This window comes from Haliotis rubra, unplaced genomic scaffold (genome assembly GCF_003918875.1).
Source record: "Haliotis rubra isolate DU_JTF1 unplaced genomic scaffold, ASM391887v1 Scf1046, whole genome shotgun sequence".
Classification (NCBI taxonomy): Eukaryota; Metazoa; Mollusca; class Gastropoda; order Lepetellida; family Haliotidae; genus Haliotis; species Haliotis rubra.
The window spans coordinates 53,228-77,467 of NW_025764944.1; the positions used below are offsets into that span (position 1 = coordinate 53,228).

General features: G+C 45.0%; 2 protein-coding genes across 2 annotated transcripts; both read right to left on the reverse strand.

Moving 5' to 3' along the window:
• Positions 1-3: 3 nt before the first annotated feature.
• Positions 4-5,158, reverse strand: LOC124275340 (structure-specific endonuclease subunit SLX4-like). Its single transcript, XM_046710840.1, has 10 exons — positions 5,079-5,158; positions 4,543-4,611; positions 4,186-4,324; positions 3,815-3,916; positions 3,432-3,533; positions 3,085-3,273; positions 2,562-2,780; positions 2,148-2,306; positions 673-806; positions 4-359 (listed from the first exon to the last, which is right to left on the reverse strand). The coding sequence occupies exons 1-10, from the start codon at positions 5,156-5,158 to the stop codon at positions 20-22; spliced, it is 1,533 nt and encodes a 510-aa protein (XP_046566796.1). The 3' UTR covers positions 4-19.
• Positions 4,545-18,397, reverse strand: LOC124275273 (structure-specific endonuclease subunit SLX4-like). The gene is made up of 8 exons (XM_046710758.1): positions 18,181-18,397; positions 16,961-17,109; positions 16,193-16,647; positions 9,745-10,383; positions 9,186-9,370; positions 6,232-6,339; positions 5,079-5,214; positions 4,545-4,611 (listed from the first exon to the last, which is right to left on the reverse strand). Exons 4-7 carry the CDS (start codon positions 10,367-10,369, stop codon positions 5,173-5,175), a joined length of 960 nt encoding a protein of 319 aa, XP_046566714.1. The 5' UTR covers positions 10,370-10,383; positions 16,193-16,647; positions 16,961-17,109; positions 18,181-18,397; the 3' UTR covers positions 4,545-4,611; positions 5,079-5,172.
• Between the last annotated feature and the right edge of the window lie 5,843 nt (positions 18,398-24,240).

Genomic DNA, 24,240 nt, shown 5'->3' on the forward strand with positions numbered 1-24,240 from the left:
CTGATATCATCTTCGACTACTACATCTCCCAAACTCTGCCTCCGATGTAGCTGCTGCCGCTGGGAACAATACACCTCCCTCCACTCATCCTCGTCACTCTCCCCCCCCCTTCCTTACAAGCTCCCTTCTCACCTTGAGGGTCAAGGTCAAAGTCAGAGTCACTGAACATCTCCTGGCAGATATCATCAATGCTGGTAAGCCTGTGTGATGACCTTGATTCCCGGCTGTCCGTCTCTTTTGTCTGGATGTCTGTCTGAATGTCTGCATGTTGGTCTGTCTGCATGTTTGTCTGTGTGTCTGTCTGCTGAAACTCCTGACTTGCTGTTTCACAGTAGGCAGCGAGATCTGTCACACAGAGCCTGCAAGGAGAAGGCTATGTACTCGTCAAAGCTCACTTAAATTGTTTTGAACAATACCTGACATCTCCCTAAACCAATTTTTACCTTCTAGGTTGGGGTCATTCTTGTTGAAAAAAATATATGGATTTGCACAAATACATTTCCCTCCTGAACACCACCCTAAGCATTGTAGGATAAACACATCCTGTTTCTTGTGGAAGCAATGTAGCAACACTATTTGTGCAACTATTTACAAATCTAGCCAAATTTTTCCTCCCTATTTCTTGGACCGTATTGTACTGAATGCTTCAAGTTCTTGACAAAGTCTCCTTACTGCTGAGCCAGGGCTTTGACCTCTGTGATGAGACTGGGCTGCAGACAGATGGCACCACCATACACAAACTTAATCACTGCGAGCACCGCATCACGAGAGGAGTTCAGGAGGTGGACCACCCCTCGCCTTGTCAACTGAAACGGGAGCAGAACTTTAGCAGTGTTCTGAACATTGCTTGCATGGACACACAGATTAGACCAACACACACCTTCATCCCGACCTGACCCACCTTCACCCCGACCTGACACACCTTCACCCCAAACCGACACACCTTCACCCCAAACCAACACACCTTCACCCCGACCCCGACCTGACACACCTTCACCCCGACCTGACACACCTTCACCCCGACCTGACCCACCTTCACCCCGACCCCGACGTGACACACTTTCACCACAACCCGACACACCTTCACCCCGACTTGACACACCTTCACCCCGACCTGACCCACCTTCACCCTAACCTGACCCACCTTCACCCGACCTGACACACCTTCATCCCCACCTGACACACCTTCACCCCGACCTGACACACCTTCACCCTAACCTGCCACACCTTCACCCCGACTTGACACACCTTCACCCTGACCTGACCCACCTTCACCCCAACCTGACCCATCTTCACCCCGACCTGACACACCTTCACCCTAACCTGACCCACCTTCACCCGACCTGACACACCTTCATCCCGATCTGACACACCTTCTCCCCGACCTGACACACCTTCACCCTAACCACGACCTGACTCACTTTCACCCCAACCTGACACACCTTCACCCCGACCTGACACACCTTCACCCTGACCTGACACACCTTCATCCCAACCTGACACACCTTCACCCTGACCTGACACACCTTCACCCTAACCTGACACACCTTCATACCGACCTGACACACCTTAACCCTAACCTGACACACCTTCACCCCGACCTGACCCACCTTCACCTGACCCACCTTCACCCCGACCTGACCCACCTTCACCCTAACCTGACCCACCTTCACCCGACCTGACACACCTTCATCCCGATCTGACACACCTTCACCCCGACCTGACACACCTTCACCCTAACCCCGACCTGACACACTTTCACCCCGACCTGACACACCTTCACCCCGACCTGACACACCTTCACCCTGACCTGACACACCTTCACCCTGACCTGACACACCTTCACCCCGACCTGCCCCATCTTCACCCCGACCTGACCCACCTTCACCCTAACCTGACCCACCTTCACCCGACCTGACACACCTTCACCCCGACCGGACACACCTTCACCCTAACCTGACACACCTTCACCACGACCTGAAACACCTTAACCCTAACCTGACACACCTTCACCCCGACCTGACACACCTTCACCCTAACCTGACACACCTTCACCCCGACCCCGACACACCTTCACCCCGATCTGACACACCTTCACCCCGACCTGACCCACGATCATGACCCACTTACAACACAACTTGACCCACCTTCAACAGTTGGGGACACCTGACTGACAGAATGAGTTGATGGGCATGTACAACATTCTGGTCTTTGGTTTCTATGGCAACATCAGAGGACTGTTCCTGATCCACCAGACTCAGGTAGTGGCTCTGTAGAGCAGACATGGCCTCATCTGACATCACCTTCTACAACAGACACATCCCTGTGTCAACATTACCATCATGTTGGTCATGTCAAACTAATATTTCAACTATTCTTACAAGAGAAAAAAGCAGACTGCATTTTGTCCTCAACATATACATCCTCAGGAGTTAATACATGTATTGATTGACAAAGATTTGAGGGAGCTGGACATTATCATGCCATGCCAGCAAAAACCCTGAAGAGATGCAGGTCTGTTGATGTGTAGGCCATAAGATTAGTACAGCATGGAAACTAACGTTTATGTGAACTGGCTCCTCCAGACAGAATCCACTGGCTTCTCTCAGGTCGTCGGGGGTAACAGCAGCACCCTCATCTGGAACTTCAACGGTGTTGTCATCAGCACCGGTCTTCACATCACAGCTGCTGTCACCTGCCTCGGCGGCAAGTTCTGCCAGCAACATCGCAGTAGGCGTTGATGCCACATCCTCTGAACTCTGGCTCATCACCATGCCTTCCTGTAATCACCATGGCAACAAGTCACCTATTTGACAGGAGCAACTGACTACAGCCACTGACAAACTAGACAATCTAGGTTATATCAGGAACATGAACAGTTTAACTGTAAGTTACAAAGAAGTAAAATAACTGACGATGCACCATGGACGTATTTAAATGGCTACTGCCTTTGTAGGAGACAGCTCTGTCCCATAGCTACAGCTATAATGGCTGACTTCCCTGTACCTGGAACGTTCCAGGGTGAGAATGGGCTACTTTCCATGAACTCGTCAGGGGAACAGTTTAATGGTCAAGTTTTCACACCTGGCAGTTCTGTTCCAGCTCCTCGGATTTCCTCCGGCCTGGGATCTGTGACACATGCTTCAACTTGCTGCCCACCGCGACGTCAGACATGCGCACAGGTGGCATCAGGGCCTCGGTGTAGTACAGGGACCGGACATCTTGACCATCACCGGCGTGCAGGGACGTCCTCCGCCACAAAGTACTGACTGACTGGAGTGAGGTGTGTGAATGTTGTTTAACAATAAAGTTGGAAATATTATAGACAGCAACTGAATGTTGTTTAATGAATTTTACAGAGGTGGTTGAATAAAGGTGTGCATGTCTAATTGTAGCCCAATGTAAAGCTGAAAGTATAAAGTCTGTCTCACCTGACTGTTCTCTTGTTCAACCACAAACACCTTTGTCCCAGGTAGGTCCGTCAATCTTGAGTCAACTATGGGAGGCGTTGAGCAAGGTTCACCAACAGACACCTGAAGTACAACGTAGTGAAAGAAGAGGAAAGTATTGCTGAGACCACACCAGATGAGATGCATGCATCAATCAAATCTGCATGCATCAATCAAATCTGACTACTATCCCAGGTGTGTTAGTGGCCTCTTACAAAAAGGTACTTGGACAGTAGAAACACCTGTTACCAGGGGCACAGTTAGCTGTGTCATTGTTACCTGGGACACAGCTGTGTTATGCTTAATTGGGGCACAATTAGCTGTGTCATTGTTCCCTGGGGCACAATTAGCTGAACTATTCTTACCTGGGGCACAATTATTTGTGTCACTTTGTTCGCTATTCTCTGCTGTGCCTCCGTCTTGGACAACTGAAGTAACAGTGGTGGTGGCGCCCCGCCCCCTGCTGGCTGCAACAAACACAATCATCATGGGGCATAACACATTCTATATAAGTTCTAACAGGGAAGGGACAGACAAGGTCAGAAAAGATGAAAAATTTGCTTCCCAAATGTTGATGCTTTGTTGATTTGATGATGGTGGTACAACACATGGTCACTGAACATGTAGATGATTTCTAACTGAATACTGAATGGCTGACAATGGCATACAGTGATTCTGAGGTACTACGTGTAATTACTTTTCTGTCTTACTTTTTCTTTTTTCTGGTCTTCTTGGCCTCTTTGTCTTTTCCCTGTGCTATGTTGCCAATTCCTCGTAGATTTAATTGACCAATCAGAGCCTGTTCCTTCTTCGTCTCCTCATCAGCAAGTGAGGACGACAGAGCCATGGCAAGCTGTGTATCCTCGTCCATGGGCCTAAAGAACAACAGATACAGGTCCTTAGTTGACTTTAAGGACTAATTCTGTTGCAGACTCAGGTGCCTGTGTTCTGTCAGGTCAGTCATGCTTGGAATCTCTGAGGCTTCAACACTTCCTGTGATTGTGTGCCTTAGTACTGAAATCGTGTGCTTAACTCATGTGTACACGTGACTGAGTGTGTAAGTCTTGTACAGCTGCCTACAGCAGTAACTTACCCTTTCGCTTTCTTCTTTGTCTGTTTCTTCCCTTGGGTTCCAGCAGCTGACTTCTTTTTTGAAACTTCCCTGGACAAAAACAGAAGGATAACAATTCACACCGGGGAATGTCGAGTTCCGAGCTGATGTCAAAGGTTAACAAGGTCTGTACTGTTGCCACTAAGAACTGTCTGTACAGCCATGTCTGAATGTTGCCATTAAGTGTTGTCTGTACAGGCATGTTTGAGAGTTGCCATTAAGTGTTGTCTGTACAGGCATGTTTGAGAGTTGCCATTAAGTGTTGTCTGTACAGGCATGTTTGAGAGTTGCCATTAAAAGCTGTCTGTGCAGCCATGTCTGAATGTTGACATTAAGTGCTGTCTGTACAGCCATATTTGAGTGTTGTGATTAAGTGCTGTCTGTACAGCCATGTGTGAATGTTGCCATTAAGTGCTGTCTGTACAGCCATGTCTGAATGTTGCCATTAAGTGCTGTCTGTACAGCCATGTCTGAATGTTGCCAATAAGTGCTGTCTGTACAGCCATGTATATATTTACCTGCTCGGCGGTGGAGCAATCCCAGTGGACATCTTCACCTTGTGCTCTTCCTCCTGAGCCTTGACGGCCTGCAACATCATCTCTGTCGTCACGTTCAGCATCCGAGCGCACACTGCTTCAGGTGCACCTTCCGACTCTAATCAGTAAAACACACACCTCAATGGCCATCATTCACATTGAAGCAAAAAGGAAGATCAATTAACCAGTCGTAATTATCGGAACTCCATGATTGGTGAACAAGCTGTCACAACTTATGTGAACACTGCTCCCATATGACATAACATATAATACAGAGTGTAACGTGGAGGTGGCGCGTGGTCCTGTGCTCAAAGCTCAGGTCACAAATCATTGAAGATAAGCAGCGTCGAGCTCAGAGAGTCCTTGGATGGGTGACCGTGTTTGGCAGCTTGACTCCTGAGAGTTTCTAGGACTTGAGTCCTGCCCCACAACGAACCACATGTGACACATGTGGTCTCACCTTAGGCAAGTTAGTTTGTTCCAAATCGTCTATGTTCACCCAAGCAGGAAAATGGGTACCCGGTGGATAAAAGTCATATGACTATAACCTTCTAGCGCGCCTAACAGGCAGCCTGGGTTATCCGGGGTAATAATGAGCTGTGCCTTGATTGTTAGCGCTATGAGCATACCTAGTGTGGAGTTTGGCGCTATATATGGACACATTATTTATTATTATTATTAACGTCAGGAAATATATGTAGATAACCCGGTAGTGGTTTCCCACTGCATATCAAAACAGGAATACAGAAGTATGGCGACAGCTAATACGTGTAATGTGTAGTGTTCCCCTATCAACACCTATCTGATATGCCTGTTAATGAGTTAAAAAGGAGTGGACAGAATGTAGGATCTCTAGATTTGTTTTCCATGAGACATGTTTGCTGCCTGAAAGAAAAGAATCTTATGTAAAAGGTTTAAGCTAGAAGTACATGTTATTGCGGATTTCAGTGAAATTTCCCAATTCTTGGAAGGGTTTTAATACATTTTCAAACATAGCACACTGACACAGTGTTCAAGCATCGTTGGTTGTCACAGACAGTGTCTAAACATCCCTGAATGACACAGACAGCATGAGGTATAATCAGAGTTCAAGCATCGCTGGTTGTCACGGATTGCCTGTATTCAGTTAACTCACAGATTCTGTCTTCAGTGGTTTTCCACACATTGGGCAGTCTAAGATTATCAGCTGAGCACACTCCCCAGACTCTGGCTTCTCCTGCAGTTTGTTGTCCTTCATCAGAGCCTACAAATACACACGGGCAGCTGAACAGGTTACCTAGACACTACTAAACACAGGAGTTAACTGACACTGAACAGGGTACCTAGATACCACTTAACAAAGGAGTTAACTGACACTGAACAAGGTACCTAGATACCACTTAACAAAGGAGTTAACTGACACTGAACAGGGTACCTAGACACCACTTAACACAGGAGTTAACTGACACTGAACAGGGTACCTAGATACCACTTAACAAAGGAGTTAACTGACACTGAACAGGGTACCTAGACACCACTTAACACAGGAGTTAACTGACACTGAACAAGGTACCTAGATACCACTTAACAAAGGAGTTAACTGACACTGAATGGGGTACCTAGATACCACTCAACACAGGAGTTAACTGACACTGAACAGGGTGCCTAGATACCACTTAACAAAGGAGTTAACTGACACTGAACAGGGTACCTAGATACCACTCAACACAGGAGTTAACTGACACTGAACAGGGTACCTAGATACCACTCAACACAGGAGTTAACTGACACTGAACAGGGTACCTAGATACCACTCAACACAGGAGTTAACTGACACTGAACAGGGTACCTAGATACCACTTAACACAGGAGTTAACTGACAATGAACAGGGTACCTAGATACCACTCAACACAGGAGTTAACTGACACTGAACAGGGTACCTAGATACCACTTAACACAGGAGTTAACTGACACTGAACAGGGTACCTAGATACCACTCAACAAAGGAGTTAACTGACACTGAACAGGGTACCTAGATACCACTTAACAAAGGAGTTAACTGACACTGAACAGGGTACCTAGATACCACTCAACAAAGGAGTTAACTGACACTGAACAGGGTACCTAGATACCACTTAACAAAGGAGTTAACTGACACTGAACAGGGTACCTAGATACCACTCAACACAGGAGTTAACTGACACTGAACAGGGTACCTAGACACCACTCAACACAGGAGTTAACTGACACTTAACAAGGTACCTAGATACCACTTAACAAAGGAGTTAACTGACACTGACCAAGGCACCTAGATACCACTCAAGAAAGGAGTTAACTGACACTTAACAAGGTACCTAGATACCACTTAACAAAGGAGTTAACTGACACTGACCAGGGCACCTAGATACCACTCAACAAAGGAGTTAACTGACACTGAACAGGGTACCTAGATACCACTCAACAAAGGAGTTAACTGACACTGAACAAGGTACCTAGATACCACTCAACAAAGGAGTTAACTGACACTGAACAAGGTACCTAGATACCACTCAACAAAGGAGTTAACTGACACTGAACAGGGCACCTAGACACCACTTAACACAGGAGTTAACTGACACTGAACAGGGTACCTAGATACCACTCAACAAAGGAGTTAACTGACACTGAACAGGGTACCTAGATACCACTCAACAAAGGAGTTAACTGACACTGAACAGGGTACCTAGATACCACTCAGCAAAGGAGTTAACTGACACTGAACGGGGTACCTAGATACCACTCAACAAAGGAGTTAACTGACACTGAACAGGGTACCTAGATACCACTCAACAAAGGAGTTAACTGACACTGAACAGGGTACCTAGACACCACTTAACACAGGAGTTAACTGACACTGAACAGGGTACCTAGATACCACTTAACAAAGGAGTTAACTGACACTGAACAGGGTACCTAGACACCACTTAACACAGGAGTTAACTGACACTGAAAAAGGTACCTAGATACCACTTAACAAAGGAGTTAACTGACACTGAACGGGGTACCTAGATACCACTCAACACAGGAGTTAACTGACACTTAACAAGGTACCTAGATACCACTTAACAAAGGAGTTAACTGACACTGAACAGGGTACCTAGATACCACTCAACACAGGAGTTAACTGACACTGAACAGGGTACCTAGATACCACTCAACACAGGAGTTAACTGACACTGAACAGGGTACCTAGACACCACTTAACACAGGAGTTAACTGACACGGAACGGGGTACCTAGATACCACTCAACACAGGAGTTAACTGACACTGAACAGGGTACCTAGATACCACTCAACAAAGGAGTTAACTGACACTGAACGGGGCACCTAGATACCACTCAACACAGGAGTTAACTGACACTGAACAGGGTACCTAGATACCACTCAACACAGGAGTTAACTGACACTGAACAGGGTACCTAGATACCACTCAACACAGGAGTTAACTGACACTGAACGGGGTACCTAGATACCACTTAACAAAGGAGTTAACTGACACTGAACGGGGTACCTAGATACCACTCAACACAGGAGTTAACTGACACTGAACAGGGTACCTAGATACCACTCAACACAGGAGTTAACTGACACTGAACGGGGTACCTAGATACCACTTAACAAAGGAGTTTACTGACACTGAACAGGGTACCTAGATACCACTCAACACAGGAGTTAATTGACACTGAACGGGGTACCTAGATACCACTCAACAAAGGAGTTAACTGACACTGAACAGGGTACCTAGATACCACTTAACACAGGAGTTAACTGACACTGAACAGGGTACCTAGATACCACTTAACAAAGGAGTTAACTGACACTGAACGGGGCACCTAGATACCACTTAACAAAGGAGTTAACTGACACTGAACGGGGTACCTAGATACCACTTAACAAAGGAGTTAACTGACACTGAACAGGGCACCTAGATACCACTTAACAAAGGAGTTAACTGACACTGAACGGGGTACCTAGATACCACTCAACACAGGAGTTAACTGACACTGAACAGGGTACCTAGACACCACTTAACACAGGAGTTAACTGACATTTGACTGTCATCAACTCACCTCGTCCATACAGCGGTTCATGTGCTGTGTCCGTCGCTGGGAGTTCATGTGTGACAGATCCTTCTGACAGATCTGACACATGAAGTAATCGTCATCCATCACCACATCGCCACCATTTCCCTTCTCTAAAAAACGGTTGCGGCGCCTCTCAATCTTCTCTTCCATTTCGGCAAACATCACCTCAACTAGATAAAATCAAGAGAACCGTAACCTAATGTAAAGAAGATCACCTTACTTCATTGTGGACTTTCCCCCAAGAACAATCTGTTTGACTGGCATTTTACAAATAAATGAATAATAAGAAAGGTATTATATCTTATGGATGACAGCTTCTTTATTATATCAGTGTATATTATGATGTTTCGGTACAGATACGTCTTCCATAACATATCATACCTTTCCCATTTCCAGAACAAGCCAACCAGACAGCCTGAATGTGACATGGAAGAGATGTTGTGTGAAGTTGAACTCATTACAGTGAGTCACTCACCGACATCTCTACACATATACTATATCTTCCTCTGAGTACTTACACCCATCAGTAGGTTACTATGGTTACCTTTCCGTCTTCTGTCTTTAGAGGCGATGTGGAATTGCTGCAGACACTCCTTGATGTGGTCTTTGAAAACCTCATCGGCCATCATGTGTTTACATGTTGGACAACATCGTATATTGGGCACTGCCCCAGAACTGACCACTCCTCTTGCCCGAGTCTTGTTACTCGGCCTATCAGTGTCACCCAGTTTCCCTGACCTCGCTGACCGCTGTCTTCCATCAACGTCCTTGACGGTCACACTCCTGTCTTTATCTTCATCACCTTCAGGTCCTTTCTCAATCATATTTTCTGTTTTTGATTGAACTGTCTTTTTCTTTCTGGCAACAACCACACCTTCACGTCTGCTGTCCTTGCCCTTCACAGCCTCCTCGCTGTGTTTGCCCTTTGAGGTTGCCCAGGTTTGTTTCCGGCAGAAACTGAACATGTGTCCATCCTTAAATTCTCCCGTTTCATCCAGATCGGCTCCAGAAGTAGTCAGCCTCGTCAGTTTGTCTTCCATATTCTGCTTCTGGAGGGACAACTTGCTCTTCTTCACGCCAACTGATTTCGCTGAAGCGGCAGAGTCTGCACTGCCTCCATCCTCCTCCACAGAGCTTCCTGACTGTCTTTCTTCCTTCGTCTTCTCCATCTTGTCAGATATTTCTGTGAGAACAAAACAATGTCCAAACTAGTCCACCAAATGTACATTGCACAAATAAACATGACTATCAGCTACAGTAACTCATCATACATAGCAGTGATATATCACATCTACCACAGAAACGTCTATGTTCTACATGATACAAGTCTGTTCAAAGACTCATGTAACTCCACAACAATTCCATGTATGTCAGCTATTGATGCTGGAGGGGACTGGACATGCTTCATAACAGATACTTTGCATTCAGGTGATTCAGAAAATGTGATTGTTTAAGTAAAATTGATATTTTATACTTATCCTGACTCATGATCTTTGCTTATCTTATCTATGCGAATGGTAGTGGAACACTTGAATCCTTTGTAGTTCCCTAAAGCGGACGTAAAAGTACACTCACCCACAAGTTACCTCCCTCGCTCCCGAGCAAACAGTTATGTGACCAGCCTTACTTGTCACTCTCTCCTGATTTTTCTGCCCATGCACCTGGATCTACTGTGAAATCCGAAGTGTTTCCAGTGGGGAGGTTAGGAGGGCTTGACCTCATGAGTCAGGATAAGTATAAAATATCAATTTTACTTAAAAAGTTACATATTTTTCCTTATCCTGACTCATGATCTTTGCTTATAGAATCCTACAGATTGGTGGTGGGTCAAGCCACTTTGTGGATTCAACAGCTGTCCTTAGATACGTCCTGTATCCCCCCAATGGGAACTGTGTAACGGCATTTCCTAGATCCTATTCTTCCAACTCCGGTTATAACTCGGGGGACCACCATCTTGTCTTACTTCTTTCTCAGACAAGTTGAATCTTGTAGATTCATGTGGCTTAAGATATACTGGTATCTTCTTCTTACTAGTTATCTATAACAACCCATAGATTATGATAAGATCATAAATGAGTTGTGACCCCTTAACATACAGGTAAGATCTTTACCCGTACAGAGTCTTAATCACTCATGCTAGTCTGGCCTAGACTGTGTGCATGGACTTTCAAACTAATACTTTTCCTTAGTAAAAGTTATCAACAAGTCAACGTGATAAAGGGTGAGATTTCCAACTCAGCGCCTTTGTGGAACCGTTAGTTGTTGTGCTACAATGAGAGGCCCAAACTGGTGAATGCCGGAGACGTCTTCTGTGGCTATGTCTCGGAGGTTGGTTGGCAAACACTGTATCCGACTTCCAAAAGCAGCCCTCCATAATTGATGATATAGAGCAATTTCCATGCAGAGCTAGTGTAGACGCCAGTGCTCTGACTTTGTGTGGGTTGGAAGCTCTTGGAGGTTCTAGTCCTGCTGCTTTGTAGGCCCTCAGTATAACGGCTCTCATCCAAAATGATATTGTCGTTCTTGAGACTTCTACAGATGTCTGAATTTTCTTCTCCTTGTTTAAGTCTTTTGAAGATATATCTTCAGGGCTCTGACAGGACACAAGGATAAGTCCTGGGTGTCCTCTGGTCCGAGGATCGTAGATAGCGCTGGGACGTGGAACTGTCTGTCTGGTTGGCCAGGTAACTGATTCTTTGCAATGAAGTCCCATCTAAGTCTTAGATGTACTGCAGCACGGTCTCTCGTGTCGAATCTAGTTCGTCCGAAGTCCAGCACATGTATCTCTGACATTCGAGCTGCCTTGGCTAGGGTGAGGAGGAACAGAGTTTTCTGTGTGAGTAGCTCGAAGGTAGTCTACTCTAGTGGTTCGTAGACATCACTCGTGAGATGTCGTAGAACTATGTTCAGATCCCAGGCTGGTTCTCTGAATTTCTTCTGCTGGTCTTCCATCTACCCACTGTCAACGGTTGTACTGGAACGGCTGGGGTGGAAACGTCCAGTCGTTCCGAACCCCATCTTCAAATTCTTGATCCCCTGAAACCTCAAAAGGACGAAAGGAACTCTTCCCGCCTCTGAAGCTGGAGTATTTAGTCCCCTTCGCCTTCTGTACTCTGACTTGTTGCTGTGCCTCTGTGACATTTGACAAATGACATTGGCCAACGTGTCGATGGACTTGATCATCATGACTTCGCTGGAATTGTGTGACTTCCTTGGCAACTTCGTCGATCTCCCCGCTGAAGATACTAGGCGACGCCCAAGGAGCTCTTACTAGAGGTTGGGTGAACCTGTCACTCCAGGAACATGTCGATAGTAGACCTTGTCTTCGTAGTAGGGTGAAACTACGTGACTACGTGACCGCCAGGTGATCAAACATGAAGTGCTGGTCCTTAACAGAGTTAACAGTGCTGATAGGATCATTCTATCCTCTTCAGTCTTGGGGTTCTGGAATCTGAATATCAACGTCTCGTTGATCGCTCTAGATCTCGCCAGGCCGAAGAATGTTCTTCTAGGTGTGGTGTCGAGTTGAGCAATCTTCTTGTCTTCCACCTTATAAGACTTGTTACGGGAGTCGTTGATAAACTTTAAGTTGTCATCCAGGTCCGGTGGTCTCATGAAGGGGTCCATGAGATGCAGAGTGAACTTCCTAGCGTTGAACGTAGGTACATGTTGATTCTGGTACCGGGTTGCTTTCTTGAACGCTGTACGGAGGTTTGCAGACACCTTGGAGATCGGTTCAATCGGTGGAATCGTGAGGGTGTCGAAGTCATTCTTCAGCATCTTGTATGTGAACGCTGCATTCGATTCCTTGGAGGGGGATGCCAAGTCCAAGCCGTTTGCAATCCAAGATGTGACCGCTGCTTCCGAGAAGACGTAGTCGCCCTCTTCCTCAGATAGTTCCGGGTCCGCCGAACTGTGCCTTCGCGAACCTTCCTTTCACGAACTTTCCTTCCGCAAACCTTCCTTTCACAAACCTTCCTTCAAACGTCTGTCGTTTCCATCCCGTGATGATGCAGATCTATGTCTGTGGGAGCTGCGGGATTCTGATGTGGAGCGACTGGATCTCGAAGAGGATATTTCTCCGTTTGATGTTCTCGAATGTTGAGGGTTCGCTGACGTGACTTCATAGTCTCTTGTAGTCTCAGGGGTACACTCTCGTGGAACCTTCTTCCTCTTCCCCCATGACGACTGAGTCTTCCGAATGTGAAGATCTTCTCGAACTTGAGCGTTCGCGAAAGTCGTCTTCGGACGTAGACTTGTGGGATGAGGATGTAGATGTCTCAGGAACAGGTTCTCGAAGGCCTGTGCTTCCTCGAACGCTGTCTGTCATCGTATGGTTCTGATGTGCAGCTGTCTCTTCAGCGAACCGACGCTCCATCACAGCCATCATCTGCGTTGTAAACTGCCTCATGACTGACTGACCGAGTTTAGTTTTACGCCGCTTTTAGCAATATTCCAGCAATATCACGGCGGGAGACACCAGAAATGGGCTTAACACATTGTGCCCATGTAGGGAATCGAACCCGGAAACTGCCTCATGAAGTCGCCCGGGTTGAAGTTCTGCGTTGTAGGCTGGAACTGATGTGGTGTAGACGAAGAGTTTGAGAACGCTGAGGCTTCATCTGCGTCTACTTGCAGCTGTGATGAGGCTACGCTGGTGTTGTCTCTGTTGACAGACGTCTGTGTTGCTGGAGGCTGGTCTTCAAACAGCTGAACAGCTGCTGTGGTTGCAGGGGATGATCGTCCCGCCATTGAGGTAGACAGAGTCAACGTTCTAGTAGATGTTACTGGTACTTCAGGCAGCAGTATCGGAGGGTCAGCATATACGTCTGCTTCGTCAGGAGGCACAATATCTTTGTTGAAGGACCTTTGATGCGTTGTGTTACTGGAACGAGTTGACTTCGACCAGGTTCTAGATGAAGACGATTTCTTTTGCGCTGCAGACGATGAGGACAACTTCCTCTTACTCTCTGATGGAGTCGACTCAGTAGTAGCAGACCTATTCTTAGACCCGGCTAAGTCCCGACCAGCAACAGACGCCCCTGTAACGTACTCGGCAAACCACCTGAGTTACAGCAGTAGTTAACAACATTCGGTTACCGGCGTTATCTCCAGATTTATCACCAGTGACTTGAGATGACTTCCTCACCCGGTCTATCGCACGTCTATAGATGTAAGACAAATAACGATTAAATTGCAAATCTGATAAATTAATACAGTATCTGCATCGCAAGCTGGAAGAACATGGATGAGGGGTGAGGATCAGCCCTTGATAACCAGTACCTGCAGTCACTGCAAGATTTCATTAAAACGTAAACAAACTACAGTATGATGAATAAATATCACAAAATATGAATAATTTTCTCAAAATTTTGACATACGATGAAAGCTAAATATAGCCAAAAACCATACACAGCTTAATTTGGATAAAGGATCTAAACATAAAAGGATATGGTGCCGTATACGGGACTCCAGTGCTCACCCAACCGTCTGCTTGGGCGATGAAGGTGAGAGTGACAAGCATGGCAAGTCACATGACTGTTTTGGTAGGAAAAGGGAGGCAACTCGGGGGTGAGTGAACTTTTACGTCCTTTTCAAGGGAACTACAAGGGATTCAAGTTTTCCACTACCATTTGCATAGAAGGTGATAAGCATAATAAGCAGGAGTCAGGATAAGGACAAAATACTGATCTTCAATCATGCTGCTTAGAAACAGTGTTAGAAATATGTGCTGGCCCACAAGCCCAGTGGCAGACAATTTTGTGTTGGACCCGGACCCCCAATCTAACATGGGCCCTTATCATGCTTATTGCTTGTTCAATAATCACAACTTTCTTGTCCATCACTCACACAACAAAGAAGTTGTTATCTATAAATTTGTGAGGTGAGGTGAGGTGAGGTTATATTGGGTTTAACGTCGTGCTTGAGAATATTTCGCTCATATGACGACGTGCATGCATGTGCATGTGTATGTGCGGCTGCTTGTACTAGCCCAGACTGAAGCTGGTTTTATAGTGCTAGCTCACTGAGAATGCAGTGCAGCATGAATACCCCACTCAGACACATTATACTGACTCCAAGCTGACCAGTCCTTGTTGTACCCATTAATGCCGGGCGCCAGGCAGGGACCAACAAGTACCATATTTTAACATCTTTTGGTATGATGTGGTTGGGGATCGAACCCGCGATCTTCCGCTCTCGGGCTGGCCGCTCTTACCACTACACCACGGAGGCGGTCCATAAATTTGTCATTGTACTTTCCAAAATTCCACTCACAGAAGCAAGTTATTGCTTGTAGCAAAGTTAGGTGTTGATTTTTTTGTGTCACAATAACCTGCTTTGGGGGCCTGGAGTGTTTGGTCTGGCCCTACAGGTTCCAATGACAGCCTGGCCATTTCTTTCAATTTGAGTGAGTGAGTGAGTGAGTGAGTGAGTGAGTGAGTGAGTGAGTGAGTGAGTGAGTGAGTGAGTGAGTGAGTGAGTGAGTGAGTGAGTGAGTGAGTGAGTGAGTGAGTGAGTGAGTGAGTGAGTGAGTGAGTGAGTGAGTGAGTGAGTGAGTGAGTGAGTGAGTGAGTGAGTGAGTGAGTGAGTGAGTGAGTGAGTGAGTGAGTGAGTGAGTGAGTGAGTGAGTGAGTGAGTGGTGAGTGAGTTGTGAGTGAGGTGAGTGAGTGAGTGAGTGAGGTGAGTGGTGAGTGAGTGAGGAGTGAGTGTGAGTGAGTGATGAGTGAGTGAGGTGAGTGAGTGAGTGAGTGAGTGGTGAGTGAGTGAGTGAGTGAGTGAGTGAGAGTGACCCAAGGACCTGTGAAGATCCTTGGTTTTCAGCAACCCAAACTTGATTATTTACAGACTGTCACCATATAGCTGGAATATTGCTGAGTGCTGCGTTAAACAGCAAACCAACCAATGGCAGCCTGGCCATTTGTTTCTATTGCACACACTGACTTGATCAAACATGGAAAAGTTTTTCCAACATCATGAAGAGTCAATCTCACCTTAAGTTCACCAGACCTCCTCAATCCTGTCCTGTTACTTGGTGAAGAGAGACATCTCAAGTTAAAGTTCTTTTCCATTCACCTTTAGTGGTCAAGTTGTTTCAACCAGCTGCGTAATCCAAAAGTTACGACTTGATCAGACGACACCCAGTCACTTGCAATGGTCTCCAATACACAAAGTAGGTCCAGTTTTAACTCACAATAAACTATTGCTGTTCATAAATCTTGTCCACAACACATTACAAATATCTCGTATACCCAGATCTACTCCTTCTTGTCCACAACACATTACAAATATCTTGCAGGTATACCCAGATTTACTCCTTCTTGTCAACAGCTGACTCACCAGCACGGCGCTGGTAGATTTCTTGGAGTCGATCCTGACGTTGCTGTTTCCATTCCCTGTTCTTCTCGAGTTTGTTGTACAGCCGAGTCATGTCATCATTGAAAAATATCTGAAAACAGGAATCATTGGGACCAAATGAAATTGCCTTCATACATCATACCCACTCATAAACAACAAAAAATATAACAAGAGGCATATGTAAATATGTATAACGTCAGATATGGACTTCCTTTTTATATTAAGAGTTAGACAGTAAAATGACTTCTTACGATGAAAAACAAGCTTCATAAAATGCTTCAAAATGCAATACACTATAGGCATGTGCAGTCCAAGGATGCTCCCACAGGCAGCCATCTACAGTTACGAATGTCACAAAAATAAACTACAGTCCCAGAAGAATGCAAGCAGTTAAAGACAGTTACATCATGGCAAGTCCTGAAAGGATGGAGGATGTCATGGCTGTAAAGATGAACCAGTTTCGAGCCTTGAACGCCTGTGTTCCCCGCAGATACTGTGACCTCTTGATCTCCCGGCCCACCATGATGACACTGGCATTGAACAGCCTCAGTATCTGGAGAAAACCAATTAGATGAGAATTGAAATACAGAGATTATTAACAGTATGTGTTTATGTGAGGTAAGGTGAAATAGAGTTTATTGAAATTTAATTCAATACAATGCATAATGGTTACTCGCATATACTGTGATTCAATTTGAAGGTAAAAGAATATTACAAAGTGGACAGATCTCAATAACTGTTCTTTCACAATATAGGAAAGTCCATATGTTTACAGAAGTGATGTCACGAACTACGCTCTCTCGTGTTTATGTTTACCTTCTGCCTACGGGAAGACGTCAGGTCTTTCCTATATCGCAATACGTATCGCAATACAGAAGGGTGTATCGCAATACTAAATTTCGGGGGGAATACACAGCCCTTTCTATTACTGACTTCAGTTTTTATAGTGCTGACTGTTAACATGGATATCCCTTCAGGTGCCATATATACTCCGAGATGACCTGTCTTTGGTTTATACCCTTATGTCAAGCGTCAAGGTAGGTTACAACATCAGGGTAGGTAACAAGCATCAGGGTAAGAACAGATAAAAAATTTTAACCTGCTTCCCTGACAGAGTCTATCTAGTGCATTTTAGAGGCAGGCATATTTCTTCTCTTTTTTTTGCAATATTTAAAAAGTGGATTAGTGGATGAATATATTACCTCTTTTTCTATTCTCAGTTATACTGAGAAATTTAATTTCAATGAAAACTGTTGTCTATTCTCTGATTTTGGGGACTTACGATATTTACCATGTCAATATGTTATTTAATGCCATCTTGTGTGACATTTGCTGCCCGTCAGAAAAAAATACCAGCAGCACAACAACCGTGTCTAAATTTAGGGGGCCGGAAATAATTCATTTGATTCTGAAGTTGATCGGGGCGGTGGGGTAGCCTAGTGGTGAAAGCGTTCGCTCGTCACGCTGAAGAACCGGGTTCGAATCCCCGCATGGGTACAATGTGTGAAGCCCATTTCTGGGGTCCCCCGCCGTGCTATTGCTGGAATATTGCTAAAAGCGGCGTAAAACCAAGCTCACTCACTCACTGAAGTTGATCGAAAACCGAACACTAAAGATTGCAAACCTGAAAATGACGCAACGAATGTTCTCAAATCATCCCGAGTGTGTCAGCTCTGATTCTGTGAAAACTACTTGAAACTTTGTAGTGTTGTACCCGAAGTATAACGCAACCTGTCACATATGACTTGTTCAACAAACACTAGTTTGACCTTCACATGCTATATGAAGGCTGCCATGTTCAGATCGCCATAACCCTACAGCAGCAATCTAGTTATTGGCTAGCGGTAACGTTTCTGTCCAATAGCAAAGGACGTTACTTAGGTGTAATATTTTGCGGGGAACTGTACGACTGAGCACCTGTCTGTTTCATCACGGGCGGCTGCGCATTCCCACAGCGTAACCAGTAAAAAGTAGTAATATAGTGGTGTAGAAAATGGTGTTTTGTGGGAGTTCCTATACGCTATGTACTCACGTCTGTATATATGTGCTTTTAGCTCATCTGGATGGAATAAAAGTGCTAAAATGTGTCACACAGTGAATTTGGCAAGCTTCCTTTTGGAAGGAGATATTAATTACCGCGTTTTAAAATAAATAGAGCTCAAAATACATTTATTCCATTCAGCATTCGTCTCTTAAATGATCGTTAAACATACATGTATGCACTTGTTTTATGTATCACTTGTTACTTGTTGTGTTGCTTGTCCTTGAATTCTTTTGTACAAGAGGTTTATTTACAGACCGCCGCCATATAGCTGGAATAAACTAAACTCCCTCTATCACTTGTACAAGAGCTCTGTATTGATGAAAAATAAATTCCTTTCGAGGTATTAAAGTATTATGTTTTTATGTTCTTGCCTTGAATTTCGGGCACAATAAAGGGATAAAACGTGAGTGCGATGTGCTACACTCGGCCACTATGGGGTGACATGTGTTTCTACTCCATGGGAAGTGTGTGTGTGTGTGTTTGTTTGTGTGTGTTTGTTTGTGTGTGTTTGTTTGTGTGTTTGTTTGTGTGTTTGTTTGTTTGTGTGTGTGTGTGTGTGTGTGTGTGTGTGTGTGTGTGTGTGTGTGTGTGTGTGTTTTGTGTGTGTGTGTGTGTGTCAAAATGCCCCAATTTATTTAAAATAATTAAATATATGCCATATATGCATTGTTTTTGGCAACTTTGATATTATTATTCTGTCAGCCAAGTCAGCGGGCCTGACTACACTATACCGTAAGTCGCCTCTTACGAAATGTATGGGTTACTGAAGACGAATTCTAGCCCGGATCGTCACGGGTCTTTTGAGGGTGTGGGTACATTTGCTGGCCCCAGCATTATACTTCTCCTTTCTCGGATATTATGTATGGAACTCATTTAACTGATACGAGCTCTCATCAATGCCGGATCTAAATGATACAAGCTCTCAACAATGCCGGATGTAAGTGATATAAGCTCTCAACAATGCCGGATCTAAGTGATACAAGCTCTCAACCATGCCGGGTCTAACTGACACAAGCTCTCAACAATGCCGGATCTTAGTGATACAAGCTCTCAACAATGCCGGATCTTAGTGATACAAGCTCTCAACAATGCCGAATGTAAGTGATACAAGCTCTCAACAATGCCGGATCTAAGTGATACAAGCTCTCAACCATGCCGGGTCTAACTGACACAATGCCGGATCTAAGTGATACAAGCTCTCAACCATGCCGGGTCTAACTGACACAAGCTCTCAACAATGCCGGATCTTAGTGATACAAGCTCTCAACGATGCCGGGCCTAACTGACACAAGCTCTCAACAATGTCGGGTCTAACTGACACAAGCTCTAAACAATGTCGGGTCGAGCGTATGTCGATCTAGAGTTGTGCACGTGTCTGGCATATGTCGATCTAGAGTTGTGCACCTGTCTGTGGCGTATGTCAATGTAGAGTTGTGCACGTGTCTGTGGCGTATGTCGATCTAGAGTTGTGCACGTGTCTGTGGCGTATGTCAATCTAGAGTTGTGCACGTGTCTGTGGCGTTTGTCGATTTAGAGTTGAGCACGTGTCTGTAGAGTATGTCGATCTAGAGTTGTGCACGTGTCTGTGGCGTATGTCGATCTAGAGTTGAGCACGTGTCTGTAGAGTATGTTGATGTAGAGTTGTGCACGTGTCTGTAGAGTATGTTGATCTAGACTTGTGCACGTGCCTGTGGCCTATGTTGACCTTGAGTTGTGCACGTGTCTGTAGCGTATGTTGAATTAGAGTTGTCCACGTGTCTGTGGCGTATGTTGATCTCGAGTTGTGCACGTGTCTGTAGAGTATGTTGATATAGAGTTGTGCACGTGTCTGTAGAGTATGTTGATCTAGAGTTGTGCACGTGTCTGTAGAGTATGTTGATCTAGAGTTGTGCACGTGTCTGTAGAGAATGTTGATATAGAGTTGTGCACGTGTCTGTAGAGTATGTTGATGTAGAGTTGTGCACGTGTCTGTAGAGTATGTTGATCTAGAGTTGTGCACGTGTCTGTAGAGTATGTTGATGTAGAGTTGAGCACGTGTCTGTAGAGTATGTTGATCTAGAGTTGTGCACGTGTCTGTAGAGTATGTTGATCTAGACTTGTGCACGTGCCTGTGGCCTATGTTGACCTTGAGTTGTGCACGTGTCTGTAGCGTATGTTGAATTAGAGTTGTGCACGTGTCTGTGGCGTATGTTGATCTCGAGTTGTGCACGTGTCTGTAGAGTATGTTGATGTAGAGTTGTGCACGTGTCTGTAGAGTATGTTGATCTAGAGTTGTGCACGTGTCTGTAGAGTATGTTGATGTAGAGTTGAGCACGTGTCTGTAGAGTATGTTGATCTAGAGTTGAGCACGTGTCTGTAGAGTATGTTGATCTAGACTTGTGCACGTGCCTGTGGGCCTATGTTGACCTTGAGTTGTGCACGTGTCTGTAGCGTATGTTGAATTAGAGTTGTGCTCGTGTCTGTGGCGTATGTTGATCTTGAGTTGTGCACGTGTCTGTAGAGTATGTTGATATAGAGTTGTGCACGTGTCTGTAGAGTATGTTGATCTAGAGTTGTGCATGTGTCTGTAGAGTATGTTGATGTAGAGTTGTGCACGTGTCTGTAGAGAATGTTGATATAGAGTTGTGCACGTGTCTGTAGAGTATGTTGATGTAGAGTTGTGCACGTGTCTGTAGAGAGTATGTTGATGTAGAGTTGTGCACGTGTCTGTAGAGTATGTTGATGTAGAGTTGAGCACGTGTCTGTAGAGTATGTTGATCTAGAGTTGTGCACGTGTCTGTAGAGTATGTTGATCTAGACTTGTGCACGTGCCTGTGGCCTATGTTGACCTTGAGTTGTGCACGTGTCTGTAGCGTATGTTGAATTAGAGTTGTGCTCGTGTCTGTGGCGTATGTTGATGATCAGAGTTGTGCACGTGTCTGTAGAGTATGTTGATGTAGAGTTGTGCACGTGTCTGTAGAGTATGTTGATCTAGAGTTGTGCACGTGTCTGTAGAGTATGTTGATGTAGAGTTGTGCACGTGTCTGTAGAGTATGTTGATCTAGAGTTGTGCACGTGTCTGTAGAGTATGTTGATGTAGAGTTGTGCACGTGCCTGTGGCCTATGTTGACCTTGAGTTGTGCACGTGTCTGTAGCGTATGTTGAATTAGAGTTGTGCACGTGTCTGTGGCGTATGTTGATCTAGAGTTGTGCACGTGTCTGTAGAGTATGTTGATATAGAGTTGTGCACGTGTCTGTAGAGTATGTTGATCTAGAGTTGTGCACGTGTCTGTAGAGTATGTTGATGTAGAGTTGTGCACGTGTCTGTAGAGAATGTTGATATAGAGTTGTGCACGTGTCTGTAGAGTATGTTGATGTAGAGTTGTGCACGTGTCTGTAGAGTATGTTGATGTAGAGTTGTGCACGTGTCTGTAGAGTATGTTGATGTAGAGTTGTGCACGTGTCTGTAGAGTATGTTGATGTAGAGTTGTGCACGTGTCTGTAGAGTATGTTGATGTAGACTTGTGCACGTGCCTGTGGCCTATGTTGACGAGTTGTGCACGTGTCTGTAGCGTATGTTGATATAGAGTTGTGCACGTGTCTGTGGGGTATGTTGATCTAGAGTTGAGCACGTGTCTGTAGAGTTTGTTGATCTAGAGTTGTGCACGTGTCTGTAGAGTATGTTGATCTAGAGTTGTGCACGTGTCTGTAGAGTATGTTGATCTAGAGTTGTGCACGTGTCTGTAGAGTATGTTGATGTAGAGTTGTGCACGTGTCTGTAGAGTTTGTTGATCTAGAGTTGTGCACGTGTCTGTTGCGTATGTTGATCTAGAGTTGTGCACGTGTCTGTAGAGTTTGTTGATCTAGAGTTGTGCACGTGTCTGTTGCGTATGTTGATCTAGAGTTGAGCACGTGTCTGTAGAGTTTGTTGATCTAGAGTTGTGCACGTGTCTGTAGCGTATGTTGATCTAGAGTTGAGCACGTATCTGTAGAGTTTGTTGATCTAGAGTTGTGCACGTGTCTGTAGCGTATGTTGATCTAGAGTTGTGCACGTGTCTGTAGAGTTTGTTGATCTAGAGTTGTGCACGTGTCTGTAGCGTTTGTTGATCTAGAGTTGTGCACGTGTCTGTAGCGTATGTTGATCTAGAGTTGTGCACGTGTCTGTAGCGTATGTCGATCTAGAGTTCTGCACGTGTCTGTAGAGTTTGTTGATCTAGAGTTGTGCACGTGTCTGTAGAGTTTGTTGATCTAGAGTTGAGCACGTGTCTGTAGCGTTTGTTGATCTAGAGTTGTGCACGTGTCTGTAGCGTATGTTGATCTAGAGTTGAGCACGTGTCTGTAGAGTTTGTTGATCTAGAGTTGTGCACGTGTCTGTAGCGTATGTTGATCTAGAGTTGAGCACGTGTCTGTAGAGTATGTTGATCTAGAGTTGAGCACGTGTCTGTAGAGTATGTTGATCTAGAGTTGTGCACGTGTCTGTAGAGTATGTTGATGTAGAGTTGTGCACGTGTCTGTAGCGTATGTTGATCTAGAGTTGTGCACGTGTCTGTAGAGTATGTTGATGTAGAGTTGTGCACGTGTCTGTAGAGTATGTTGATCTAGAGTTGAGCACGTGACTGTAGATCTCTAGAGTATGTTGATGTAGAGTTGTGCACGTGTCTGTAGAGTTTGTTGATCTAGAGTTGTGCACGACTTTTGACCTGTGAACGGAGTCATCAGAGACTCGAACTGCAGCGCTGTCGCGTTGAATAAACTTCCTCTGTCAGATGAGTTGAGTTGAGTTTGGTTTTGCGTCACATCGGCATTATTCCAGCCATATAGTGACGAGAACAAGTTTGCATTAATAAACATTGTAAGTACATACTCGGAATGAGTTTTATTTCAAAAAACATATATTCATTACATTGTCATTTAAAAGCAGAAAAAGTAATAGCATCAAATTTAAAGGCAGGCAATTTGTTAGTCACATTTCACAGTTACAATTTATGATAGTTACATTTCACAGTTACAATTTATGATACAGATCAACTTCCCTCAGGTAGTTCACTATCAGATGAGCGCTCACGCGGGAGAACAGATCTTTTAGGTTTGTTGCATCATAATGTGAGTCCCTTGCAGACGATAAGTCCACGCATTCAAGCAGAATATGTTTGATGGTGAAAACCTCATCGCAAGAGACACACATGGGGGGTCCATCCCCATCCGTTTTCAGCAGATAGTCATGAGTAAATCGACTGTGGCCAATACGACATCGTCGTAAAATTACCTCATCACGTCTTGACTGACAACCCAAGTAGGTATAACCAATTGTTGGTTTCAATTCATACAGTTTATTTCTTCCTACTTGAGTGTCCCATCGTTTTTGCATGAGGTCCCGAGTATAGCTTTTGATAGTGGGTTTGAAATCACTGTACGGGATCAGCAGTGGAGATAAGGGCTTGTCAAGAGCTGCTTTTGCTGCAGCATCGGCTTTTGTGTTACCTGCTATGCCGACGTGACCCGGCAACCAGCAGAGGACGATGTCACATTGGCCAGTAGAGAGGTCGTTGTAAAGTTCCAAAATGTCCAGAATGATTGGGTGACTTGAAGTAACATTTTGAAGTGCTTGAAGGCAAGATAATGAATCTGTGAAAACGATGAAGTTTTTGGAATGATTCTGCT